Source organism: Loxodonta africana, chromosome 3, assembly GCF_030014295.1.
Source record: "Loxodonta africana isolate mLoxAfr1 chromosome 3, mLoxAfr1.hap2, whole genome shotgun sequence".
Classification (NCBI taxonomy): Eukaryota; Metazoa; Chordata; class Mammalia; order Proboscidea; family Elephantidae; genus Loxodonta; species Loxodonta africana.
The window spans coordinates 52114754-52127985 of record NC_087344.1 but is presented as its reverse complement, the minus strand read 5'-3'; the positions used below and the strand labels follow the sequence as shown (position 1 = coordinate 52127985).

General features: G+C 50.9%; 1 protein-coding gene across 9 annotated transcripts in view; it reads right to left on the bottom strand.

Annotated features, from left to right (window-relative positions):
- Window positions 1–13232, bottom strand: part of ARHGEF10L (Rho guanine nucleotide exchange factor 10 like) — a 158774-nt gene that overhangs the window by 19929 nt on the left and 125613 nt on the right. For 7 of the 9 annotated variants that reach the window (XM_064281365.1, XM_023552016.2, XM_064281366.1 and 4 more), the window contains 2 exons: window positions 7202–7324; window positions 4481–5298 (listed from right to left, as the gene is read on the bottom strand). In XM_064281365.1, the coding sequence (XP_064137435.1) occupies window positions 4766–5298; window positions 7202–7324 (656 nt within the window). In that variant the 3' untranslated portion in view covers window positions 4481–4765. Of the gene's footprint in view, window positions 1–4480; window positions 5299–7201; window positions 7325–13232 lie in introns of those variants that run through there. The other 2 variants (XR_010321309.1, XM_064281367.1) reach the window with 1 other exon arrangement.

Here is a 13232-nt window from a genome sequence, read left to right as displayed (position 1 = left end):
ATACATACTATGTACTGCCAGAAGAACAAACAAGTCTGTCTTGGAAGAAGTACAGCCAGAATGCTCCTTGGAAGTGACTTCATCTCACATGCTTTGGACATATTATCAGGATGGACCAGTCTCTGGAGTAGGGCATCGTGCTTAGTAAAGCAGAGGGTCATCGAAAGAGAGGAAGACTCTCAACAAGATTACTTGACACAGTGGCTGCAACAACGGGCTCAAACATAGCAACGATAGCATGAGGATGGCCCAGGACTTGGCAGTGTTTCATTCTGTTGTACATAGGGTCACTATGAGTTGGAACCAGAACTGACTTGACAGCACCTAAGAACAACATATATACACATATATATGTATATGTATTCATATTCGTATTTATATTTCTATATATCACTGGTTCTGTGTCTCTAGAGAACCCTAAGACAAGCTCTAAACTTATAGTCAACTGTGACTGTTTATACATCTCTCCAGGTCTCTGCTTGGAATTTCAATAGCAACTGAAACATGGCATGCCTCTAACCAATTTCCATTCTTCTCTCAAAACCTGCCCCTTCCATGGTCACCCTGCATCAGTCAATGGCAGCCCCATCCTTCCAGCTGCTCAGGCTAACTCCTCAGAGTCATACCTGACCATTGCCCTCTTTCTCTCCTCCAATTCATCAGCAAATCCACTGGGCTCTACCATGAGAGAATTTCCAGAATCTAACCACTCTCAGCACCTCCACACCAATGGTTCTGCTCCAAGCCACCAGCATCTATCTCGAGCCTGTATTATTGCAGCAGCCTCCGCATTGGCCCCCAAACTCCCACTTGCCCCCAGAGGTTGTTCTCAATTTAGCACAGAAAATTGTTTTAAAACATACGCTGTATGGTGTCACTCTTCTGTCCAAAACCCTCCACTGACTTCCCATGTCACTGAGTGAAAGGCAAGCCCTTTAGTGATCTGACCATGTGACTCATGACCTCATCTCCTAGTCTGTCCCTCTCTCCTGCCCACTGCTCCAGCCACACACCTGCCTTGGCACTTTGCACTTCCCTGGAACGTTCTGCTTGGCTCACTTCATCCTCTTCTTCAGGCCTTTGCTCAAATGCTACCTCCTCAGAAAGGCGTCCCAGGCTACTCTACTCAAACCCACAAGACCCCTCAGCAGCACTTTCTGTCCCCCTTCTCTGCATTTTTGTTCCCCAGAGCACATACTCCATCTGACATATTTTACTTATATCTTCTGTTCCAATGTCTCCATTAGAATGGAGGGTAGGGGTGCGGATATTTGTCTTGTTCATCACTGTCTACGCAGTGCCCACTGAAACCAGGCCCTAGCACATAGTAGACTTTCAATAAATACAAAATGAATGCACTCAGGTACTTCTAATAGCCCCCGTGGCAGGGGTGATTATCCCATCTCTGAGACACAGAGAGGTTAAGGCACTTGCATAAGATCACACAGCTAGTAAGCAGGGAAAGCACACTCAGGTCTGTTGATACTCAGGTTTGTTTGGCTCCAAAGTTTTGCACTTAAGGGCAGTGTAGTCTAATGGTTAAGACTGGCTTAGGCATCAGACAGCCCTAAGTCCTTCAGGCCCTGATACTTCCTGGGCAAGCTCCTTAACTTCTTGGGGACTGGGACCCCTCGCTTGCAAAACGAGGCAAACAGGCAGCTACTCAGAGCACGACTGTGAGGATGAAATGTGCTAACACACACAAGTGCCTGGGGTTATTATTACTCCTATCAATATCTAAAGCGGGCCTCCTCTCATATTCAAGGCACGTCCTCTGCATCTCAGGGGCCATTTCCAACACCCCAATCCTCTCTCTCTCTCTGTTGTAACAGATGCAGGAGATGAGCTGTTGACTGATATGATAATTTCACTATAGTAGCAGAGTCATTTTCTCAGTGACGGGATTTCACTGGTGCCATTAGATCTCCAGGTCCCCTTCCCCTAAGCAATCTGTAGAGCTAGGATCCAACAGGCCTGCAGGGCTCTCAAAGGCAACACCTGCACAAAGGGGAGACTTCTGCAAATCATTTGGAACAAGGCAGGCTACAGTGACATAAGTAATCGTCACAAGGTACCAAGGGAAGCCGCACAAAGTGCCGAGGACCATTGCAGGTGCTTTCCGTGGGCTCCGCTCGTCCTCAGCAATTCTGTAACATGTTGTTGTTGTTAACCGCTGTCAAGTCAGCCCCCAACTTACGGCCACCCTACGAACAATGGAATGAAACACTGCCCGGTCCTGCACCATTCCCATCAGACTATTGTGATCCAAAGGGTTTTCAGTGGCTGCTTTTTGGGAGCAGATCACCAGACCTTTCTTCCTAGTCCGTCTCAGTCTGGAAGCTTCGCTGAAACCTGTTCAGCATCATGGCAACACACAAGCCTGCAGTGACAGGCAGGTGGTGGCTGCACGTGAGGTGCACTGGCGAGGAACTGAACCCAGGTCTCCCACATGGAAGGTGAGAATTCTACCACTGAGTTACCAACACCTCACTCTGCAAGGGGTATCTCCCCCATTTGAGAGATGAGAAAACTGAGGCCCAGCGGTGACGGCATATGCTGGAAGCCACGCAGTAGGTGTTTGGAGGAGCTGGACTTTGAGCCCAGGCTGGCTGGATCCTAGAGCCCAGGCTCACTCCTTGTCCCAGGCAGCCTTTGCTTCTCACCTCTCACTGTCCCAGGGAATGTCTTGACCAGAATTTGGTTAACAGGATGAATGTGCCCATTAGGCTTCCCACCAACACACAGCCTTCAATAGTTAATCTGAGTAATAGAAATTAAACATTGCACTTCATCCCACTTGTTCTTAGGAAAGATTCTTCTGCCCCTTGAGGTGAACAGGGCAGTGACAATTCTTGATACAAAATGGGAAACTGAGGCCCGGAGAAGATGGGTCACATCTGGAATGGAACGTGGGTGGTCAGTGTGGGAGGCAGGCCGGCTGACTCTTTCCGGGGCCACGGTTCTGCCAGATTCAGCTCCCCCCACTCCAAAGCCCCAGGGACCCTCACTGGACCCCGTGTCCTCTGGGAACAAGCCAACCTCCATACACCCTGCACATTTGCCCAGGCTGTTTCCCCCAACCAAGGCCTCTCTCCTCTGCAGCACCCTAGGCCTCTCCTGAGCCCCCATCCACTGGCATTCACACCCACCCTCCCATCTAGACTGTGTGCTGCCTGTGGGGCTGGGAGGGCCGCTATCTCGTCTATTCCAGGGCCCCAGCAACTAACGCGGTGCCTGGCATGGAGCAGGAGCTCAAGGGGACCGCGAAATGAATGAATGAGTGAATGAATTCTCCCTTGGGGGAGAGCCTGTCAGGCAGTTAGGACCCAGGTGAAACGTCTTTGCCACGGTGGCTCTTCCACCATTCCGGATGTGACCCATCTTCTCTGGGCCTCAGTTTCCCATCGTGTATCAAAGGAAGAATCATCACTGCCCTGTCTTCCTCAAGTGGACAGGCTGGCCACCCGCTCTTCACTGAGCTCTGCCTCAATTATCTCTGCATCCCCAGTGATGGTGTTCCTTAAATGTGCATGGAAGGACAGATGGATAGGTGGAGGACAGGTAGGGGGGTGAGTGGTGGGTAGACAGACATGCAGACAGACAACAGAGAAGTAGACAGGAGGGAAGACAGAGGGACCGCTGCCCATTGGTTTGGTGGTTTTGTTTCCCCTGCAGGAAGCTCTAGAAATACTGGGATGGACTGAGCTAGAAGGGGACAGACTTCCCTTCCCTCTCTGGTTTGCACTGTTAGACACCAAACCTCCTGCCTCTGTACCACTCCAGAGTTGGGATGATCGCCTTTTCTTTAAAAAGCACATTTACAACAGAACCTCCCAAGAGACCCTTCTCAGGAAGAAGAGAGCTGTTTACAGTGGTAGATATGGTTTACCTACATTGCCAATACGGTTGCCATTCTCCCCGTGGGGCTGTTCAGGCCACATGTGAAATGTGAATGCGACTGAGGAGCTGAACTTTTTATTTGATTTTATTTTTAATTCATTTAAAATTAAATAGTCCCATGTGGGTAATGGCAACCGTGTTGGACAGCACGGTTCCAGAACCTACCCCTGAAGCAGGGTTCTTCCTTGTGCCTGGCCTCCGTGCTTCCGGCTGGGAGTGCAGTGTGGCTCCTCATTCCAGAACAGCCCTTATGCAGTGACAGCTGCTCTCTCTGCCTCTTTCCCTAAGTTCCCTTGTACTGCAAAAAACCTCAAACCAAGTACAGACGTTATTCTTGCCTTTTATTCCAGCATCTCCCAGAGCTCCGATATGTACAGACTTTATTTACACACATATAATATACACCTTATATACGTATTTATATATATTCACACGCCAGCCTACACACGCTCAACCACTCACACGTACACCCTGCCGGGAGGGCACTTGGCACCTCAGAACCCAACTCGGGCCGGGAAGAGTGGGGCTGGGCTTGCCAGGCAGCTGTGAAGTTTTGCATTTTTTGCTTTTAAAAAGAAGGCCATTTCCTTCAGAGCTGTCCTCCCTCTCCCAAACCCCAAGACCCCTGCCCAGAACACTTTGAAGTTGGCTTTTTCTAAAAAAAAGAAGAGGTTTTCCTCTGCTCTGCCAGGTGGTTGCTTGAGAACCCAGGCCTCTCTGCTGGGCTCCGTGCAGGTCTCTGGAGGAGATTCCACCCCTCACTCCCTGGAAGGGACCCATGGCTGGAAGAGGCCCCCGACAGCAGGCTGAGTGCCTGGCTTGGCTGCGGCCAGGCCTGCTCTGTACCCCCTGGGGAGGGGGGTGGCTATAGCGTCAAAGGCACCTGCCAGATGAGGAGGGTGCTGTCTGTGTCCCCACACGGGGCCAGCCTCCCGCCACCACCAAAGTTGCGGTAGCCCTGCCCACCAGAGATGATAGCCATGGAGCAGATCTCCTTGCGGTGGGCATCACGGGCACAGGGCCGGCTGCGCACCCAGATGTCCGGGTCGTCAGCCATCTCGTAGATGGAGCCGTCCTCCTCGCTGTGCTCCAGAGCCGCGCCATCGGTGGGCCCCGGCTCCCGCACGGACAGCAGCGGGCCGGGCAGGTGGGCGGTGGAGCGCAGGCGGTACTGCAGCAGGATGCCCTTCTTGCGGGTCAGCTCTCGGCCCACATGGCTCTCGGGTGCTGGCGCTGGCGCTGGCTCATGGGGCTGGCCATCTGGCTTGTCCTCCTCGGCCCTCGAGCCCTCGGCCTCCTCCTGGTCACTCCGCAGGATGTCAGGAGCCAGGATGCTGGTGGCCACAGCCAGGAAGGCCACAGGCCCGCAGTGACCGTTGAGCGAGACCATGCCTTTCCCTGCAGGAAATGGGGCCAGGGAGGAGGGAGCCCCAAAGGCCCGGAGCATTAAGGACGGCACCCACACCTCACTCTTGGAGAACGTGTTGCTTCTTTTTTTTTTTTTTGTAACTGTCATCTATGTTGGAATGTTTCCAGAGACTGTGGGTCTGGGACTGAGCTAGCCCATGCTCCAGGGAACCTTCACTGGGGAAATGGAATAGGCCAAAAACCAGTGGCCCTCAAGTCAATTCCAACTCATGGTGACCCCACGTGCATCAGAATAAACTGTGCTCCACAGGGTTTTCAACGGCTGAATTTTTGGAAATGGATCGCTAGGCCTTTCTTCCAAGGTACTTCAGTGTGAATTCAAACCTCCAAGCCTTTGGTTAGCAGCAGTGCGTATAAACTGTTTGCACCACCCAGGGACCCCAGTAGAACAGGCATGACCTTGTAAAGCACTTGGAGAGCCTCAGCCGGAAGCTCCTGTAAGTCCTACCTGAGCCACCCTGACACCCCCATGCGTTGTCCAGGCCCTGCCTCCACCATGACACCTTTCCCTTCCACCTGGTTCTACACCTCGTCCTTCAGAGCCCAGCTCAAGCTCCTCCCCAGCAAATCCTTCTGGAATTCGTCCCTGAAGGGCAGATCGCTCCTGTCTCCATGCCCCTCAGCCTCTGGGACACCCTTCATTATAGCAGTGGCCATCCAGGACTATAATGGCCCCAACTAGACTGTCAACTCCTAGTGGGCAGAGTCCTTGCCCAATTCACCCTGTGCCCCAGGACCACCCCTTGGATGAAAGAAATGCCCCCATTTGGTGAAAATAGGAAATCTCGAAATTTAAGAAGAGTAGGGCCTCAAGCTCTGGACAGTGTTCGTCTATCCTTAGGGCTTTTCAACCTATTGACATTTTGGGCCAGATAAATTTTGTGTTGTGGGGGCTGTCCTGTGCATTACAGGATGCTTAGTGGCATCCCTGGCCTCTACCCACTAAATGTTAGTAGCAACTTCCCCCACCCCACTACCGGCTGTGAAATCAAAAATGTCTGCAGACATTGCCAGATGTCCCCTTGGTGGGCGGTGGGGCGGGGGGGGGGGGCATCCAGGTTGAGGACTACTGGTCTACCTTCAGGGGTTCTTAGTCTTATGCTGAAGCTGATGCGAGGGTGCTGCAAACTCTCTGAAACTATAATAAGCAAAGCTTAGTTTGCATATGATTTTTCCCTCAGGTTCTCAGAAAGGTATGTAACCCCCTCCCCACTTCCTCTCTCCCTCCCCAAAGCTCTCCAAAGGGTTTTTTGTTTTTTTTTTTTTAAATCCCTGGTCAACTAATCTCTGAGTTGGGCAGGGACTGGAGTCATCCCTGGATTCCTTTCCAGGGGCAAAGAGACACCTGTGCTGACCAAGGCCCACCTAGACTACAGCAGGGGCGGCCTGGTGACATTCTCTGGCATTCTGCTCACCCCTGCCAGAAGGGACCACTTGTCTTCACTCTCGGGCAAAGGCAGAGAGGGGCCCAGAGCTCTGGGTCTCCAAATGGCAGGGGTCCTTGTTCTCCTGGGCCTCAGTAGCACAGGTGGGGCAGACCTTCCTCTAGTTTTGCAAACACATTTGCCGGTGGACCTCACGAGGGGCCAGCCTGTGTTCCCAGGGCCCTCAGTTATTTCTCTTCCTGGAGCCTGGATATCTTGAAATTGTTGCGGGGAGTTGGAGACAGAAGGGGTTCAGGGGAGTCTCTACATGAGTCAGGTACTATAAGTAGGTTCACCTACTTAATCCCCAAAAAACCCAGCAGGTGGCACTATTGTTCCCATTTGCCAGATGGGGAAACTGAGATACAGAAAGAAGGTGAGAGACTGCGGGGCTGGAATTATTTCAGATCGCCCCCCGCAACCCCCGTACCCTGAGGGCCAAGGCTCACCTGTGATCTTGGGGATGCCTTCCAGCCGGGGCACAGGCAGCAAGACGATGACACCCTGGTCGGTGCCCACCCAGAGCAGACCCTGGCAGATCAGAAGGCTGGTGACACACAAGTGCTTCTGGCCTGCAGGAAGAGGGGTCAGCATGAGTGACACAGCCCCTTGGAGGGCAGTGGTGGGACAGTCTGAGCTCCTCCCATGAGACCAGCAAGAAGCTGGATGGCATGTGGTTAAGACCTTGGTCACAGGAGCTGACCTGGCTGGGTTCCGGTCCCTGGATCTCGCAGCTGTGTGTGCTCCCCCCACCCAGCCTCCATTTCCTCATCTGTAAAATGGGCTGCTGTGAGGATGCAGTGAGGTGACACCACAAAGCACAGTGCCTGGCCCAGACTGAGCTCTCAATACACAGTAGCTGGGTTCTCTGGGCACAGAGCCGGCCACGGGTGGCCCGGGCCAGGGGCAGAACCAGCCAGCTGGGGAGTGAAGCCAGAGAGGACTGGCAAGGGGCAGGTCTCCAGACCATGCAAGTGAAGCAGATGTTGGTGCAGGTGGGAGGCACAGGAAGGTGCTGGCTGGGGCCAGGGGAGCAGCAGGAGCTAGTGGTCTGTCGGCAGCCCCTCTGTGAAGCCCTGTTTCCAGCTCGGGCCAGACATTCTGCTGATGTGAGCAATTCTCCCATGAGTGCGCAGCGCAGCCTGCCATTCCTGGCCCCACGTAAAATGGACAGTCCACTGCCGAGAACTGGCATGTTCCTGGTGTCAGCCCAGATTAGTTCTTTCTCAGTGCTCCCCTCAGCACCGTCTCTTCACGTCAGGGAGAACAGCAATGGAAGGGAAGGTGGCGGGGCCCTCCACTCTTTACAGAGGGTGTACAGTGTGGGGTACATGGACCCCGGAGCCAGGCAGCGGGCTTACCACTTGTTAGCTACATGACCCAGGGCCAGCCCCAAACCTCTCTGTGCCATGGTTCCCTCACTTGTAAAAGGGGACACTGATGACAATATTTCACAGCATTGTACTGAGAGTTAAGTGGCTTAATGGTTGCAAAACACTTAACACAGCACCGGGCACACAGCACACCCAAAGCAGTGCTATCTGCTATCATGGCTGCTGTCCTTCTTAACAATTCCCATCAGGTTACAGTGGTTGCTCAGTAGTGAAATTTTTGACTTCCACGTGGGAGACCCAGCCAGTGCATCTCATACGCAGCCACCACCCATCTGTCAGTGGTGGTTTACATGTTGCTGTGATATTGAACAGATTTCAGTGTATCTTCCAGACTAAGACTAGGAAGAAAGGCCTGGCAATCTACTTCTAAAAAACAGCCAATGAAAGCCCTATGGATCACAACAGTCAGATCCACAGTCAATCATAGGAATAGGGCAGGACTGGGCAGCACTTCATTCTGTTGTGCATGGGGTCACCATGAGTCAGAGGCCAACCCTAACAACAGCGACAACACACTATCATTATTTCTGCTCTATAAACAATGCTGATCAATGGGAATGGGCCTGAGGAAAAGGCTGGGAGTGGAGGGGAGAGGGCAGGAGGCCCATCTCAGAGGGGCTAAGGACAGGGCCCCCCACATGGCAGCACACATGGTGGATGGCCCTGCCATGCCCCCACCCCCAGGCTTCACCAAGCTCCTGCCTCTCCAAAGGGCTGCCTCACTTCCTGCCCAACTCCTTCTGCCCCCGAGTGGTGTTTATTCTTCCCTGAAAGGAAATTCAAATTCATTCCGCGTATCACGGCAAGAACGATGCCACATTATACTTGAAACGGTGCTTCAAGCAGCGGTTCCCAAACTGGGGTGTGCGCTGGATCATGGGGCGGGTGGTGGTGGGGACTTGTTACAATGCAGGCCATTGGGCCACCCCCTGGGGAGGCCCCAAAACTGCGTTTCTAGCAAGTTCCCAGGTGACGTCAATGATGCTGGGCCTGGGGATCTCACTTTGAGAAATGCTGCTTCGAGGTTTCCAAAGCACTCACACACCTGCTCTAATCTGACATAGCCTTACAACAGCTGGGACGCATGCAAGACATGGGTGTTATTCCTGTCTTCCAGATGAGGAAATTAAGGTTCAAAGAGGTCACCGAGCTGCTGAGTGCAGAGACAGGAATAGAGCTAGTTTGCTGCTTATTCCAGTCTAGCGCTTTCACTGCCTCACCGCTCTGGAGCAATTACTTAAATTCCATATGTATAGGTGTATGTTATCCATAATTATGGACAACAGTGCAAAGAATGGGAATTCCAGAACACTTAATTTTGCTCATGAGGAACCTGTACACAGACCAAGAGGCAGTTGTTTGAACAGAACAAGGGGATACTGCGTGGTTTAAAATCAGGTAAGGTGTGCGTGAGGGTGGTATCCTTTCATCATGCTTATTCAAGCTGTATGCTGAGCAAATAATCAGAGAAGCTGGACTATACGAAGAACGTGGCATCGGGATTGGAGGAAGACTTATTAGCAACCTGCAATATGCACATGACACAAGTTTGCTTGCCGAAAGCGAAGAGGACCTGAAGCACTTACGGATGAAGATCAGAGACTACAGCCTTCAGTATGAATTGCACCTCAACATAAAGAAAACAAACATCCTCAGAACTGGACCAATAAGCAACACCGTGATAAACAGAGAAAAGACTGAAGTTGTCAAGGATTTCATTTTAGGATCCATAATCAACGCCCATGGTAGCAGCAGTCAAGAAATCAAATGACATTGCCCTGCACAAATCTGCTGCAAGAGACTTCGTTAAAAAGTGTTACTAAGCAAAGATGTCACTTTGAGACTAAGGTGCGCCTGACCCAAGCCCTAATATTTTCAATCACCTTATATGGATCTGGAAGCTGGACAATGACTAAGGAAGACTGAGGAAGAATTGATGCATCTGAATCGTGGTGTTGAAGAATACTGAATATGCCACGGACTGCCAAAAGAACAAACAAATCTGTCTCGGAAGAAGTACAGCCAGAATGCTCCTTAGAAGTGAGAGTGGCGAGACTTCATCTCGTGTACTTTGGACATGCTATGAGGAGTCAGAATTGACTCGACAGCAATGGGTTTTTGCTTTTTTTGATTAGGAGGGATCAGTCTCTGGAAAAAGATGTCATGCTTGGTAAAGTAGAGGGTCAGTGAAAAAGGGGAAGACCCTCAATGAGATTAACTGCAACAATGGGCTCAAACATGGCAACAATTGTGAGGATGGTGCAGGACTGGGCAGTGTTTTGTTTCATTGTACAGAGGGTCACTGTGAGTCAGAGCCAACTGGATGGCACCTACAACAACAGGTGTATACACTTCCTTCAGGGAGCAAACAGTCTCAGGAAAATAGTGTGGCTCCATATTCACCCTCAAATGAGGGCTACCATCTTGGGGTATACCCAGCAGCATCTATCGCAGCTTACTGTGCCTCACAGATCCATTCACTTGGCCCCCAAAAACACCCCCAAGCATCTACGGTGTGCCTGTATGCTTCTGCTTGGTGCTGGAGGCACATGGCTGGGAACCACATACACAGCATCCCTGCTTTTGAGGAGGAACCATTCTAGAATTTTGATGATGGAAGTTTTCTGCACCATCTAATTTGGTAGAATTGGCCACATGTGGTGACTAAGTGCTTGGACTGTGGTTAGTCGGACCAAGGAACTAAATTTTTCATTTTATTTAATTTCAATTAATGAAAATTTAAATAGCAGCTACTATATGGAACGGTGTGGTTCTAGAGAAGAGAAACAGGAACCAAAAACATAAACAGTGAACATACACGCTAGGCAAAAGATTAAAATGGGGCAATGAGACAGACGGTGGGTGGCAGGATCCTTGGGTTTCATCCTCACTCTGCTGTCCCAAAGGACAGAGGAGGGCAGCTGTGAGGCTATGAGATCCAGGTAACGAGCCAGCCACACACAGACCTGAGGGAAGGCCCAGGAGATAGTACATGCAAAGGCCCTACAAGGAGAATAGTGTCCATGGAGCAGACCAGAGGCAGTGTGGCTCAGTGGTGGTGGGCAAACATGAGATGACCAGAAAGAGGTCTGAGGGTGAGGCCAGATGTGTGGGGCTTTGTAAGCCAGAGTAAGGAGTATGCCTTTTCATTCCAAGTGCCATGAGAAGCTACCGGAAAGCTTACTCAGGGGAGTGATGCAATCTGATTTTGGGAGAGCATTCTAGCTGCAGTGTGATGTAGCACTGGGGGAGAGAGGGGGCAGAGAGAAAGCAGGGAGATCAGTGAGGCGGCTCTTGAGTCACTGCAGCAGAGATGGTGGCGGCTGGGGCTCGGTGGCAGCAGTGAGGTGATAGTGAGCCAACATGTTTGAGAGATGTTTTGAAGCAGAACCGACAGTCCTGTTGACAGACCAGAGTGGAAGGAGGGAATCAAGGATAACTCGGAGGTTTCTTGTCTTGAGCAGCTGGGTAGATGGCGGTGCCGTCAACAGAGATAGAGGGAAGCAGGTTTGGGGGCTGACACCAAGAGCTCACTTTTGGACATGTTGTTTGAGATGTATAGGAGACGTTGTGAGTGGAGCTATCAAACAGGCAGGGGGCGGATGAGCCTTGGAGATGTGATGCCAACTCAGAAAGTCACATTCATATTGTGGATTCAGGGTGGAAGTGCAATCATGCTAGAAACAAGCCACAAACAGTATCTGGGGCTCTGCGGAGCTACGACTCCTTCCCATACCTGGATCAGTTCAGAAAGTTGCAAGCTCAAAACTACTCTAGCAGCATCCAGTCCAGAGAGGGGCCCACAGCAGTGGGACAGTCTGACGTCGCTGGTGAGCTTGCCCCAGACGCTCAGGCTGCGGCTCCCTCTCATCATCACCTGGCTAAGGTCTGTGATCACCTTACTTCTCTCTTCATTTATTCATCATCTGCCTCCACACAGTAAAATGTAAGTGCTAAGGGTTGAATCGTGTCCCCCCAAAAGATATGTTCAAGTCCTCACCCCCAGTACCTATGAATGTGACCTTATTTGGAAATAGCATCTTTGTAGGTAAAGGTAGCTAAGTCAGCGTGTAGTCATATGGGAGTAGGGTGGTCCTAATCCAAGATGTCTGCTGTACTTACTAAGAGAGGAGAAAAGACACAGAGATAGAGGTGGCAGGAAGATGGCCATGTGAAGATGGGGACAGAGGCTGGAGTGACGCTGCCACCAGCCAAGGAACACCTAGGACCACCAGAAGCCAGAAGAGGCAGGGATGAATCCTCCCCCAGAGCCTTCAGACCGAAGGGCATGGCACTGCTGACACCTGATTTTGGGTTTCTGACCTCCAGAACTGTGAGAGAATAAGTTTCTGTTGTTTTAAGCCATCCAGTTTGTAGGTACATTGTTATGGCAGCCACAGGCAACGAAGACAGTGCCTTCGGGAGGGCAGTGCCTTATCTGTTGACTCATGGTCGATTCCCCATTCCCGGCTGTGTACGCTGGCATAGAGCAGACACTCCAAAAAGATCTCAGCCAAAAGGTAGAGACAACCCAAGTGCCCATCAACAGATGAACGGATGAACAAAATGTGGTCTATCCATACAATGGAATATTATTCCACAATAAAAAAGAAAACAAAAAACTGACACATGCTATATAAAAAAACATGCTGCTGAGTGAAAAAAGCCAGGTACAAAAGGACAAATTTTGTATGTCTCCATTTATATGAAATATGTAGAAGAGATAAACACACAGACAGAAAGCAGTTTCATGGTTTCCACCGACTGGGGAAAAGAAAAAACGAGTTGTTGCTTAATGGGTACAGAGTTTCTGTTTGGGGTGGTGACAAAGTTTTGGAAACAGTGTGATTAATACCACTGGATTATACACTTGAAAATGGTTAAAATGGCAAAATCTATGTTGTGTATATTTTGTTGGTGGCAGTGGTGCTTGCCATGAAATCGATTCTGACTCATGGTGACCCCATGTGCACAGAGGAGAACTGCTCCATAGGGTTTTCAAGGCTGTGACCTTTTGGGAGCAGATTGCCAGGCCTGTCTTCCAAGGCACCTCTGGGTGGGTTTGAACCACCAACCTTTCAGCTAG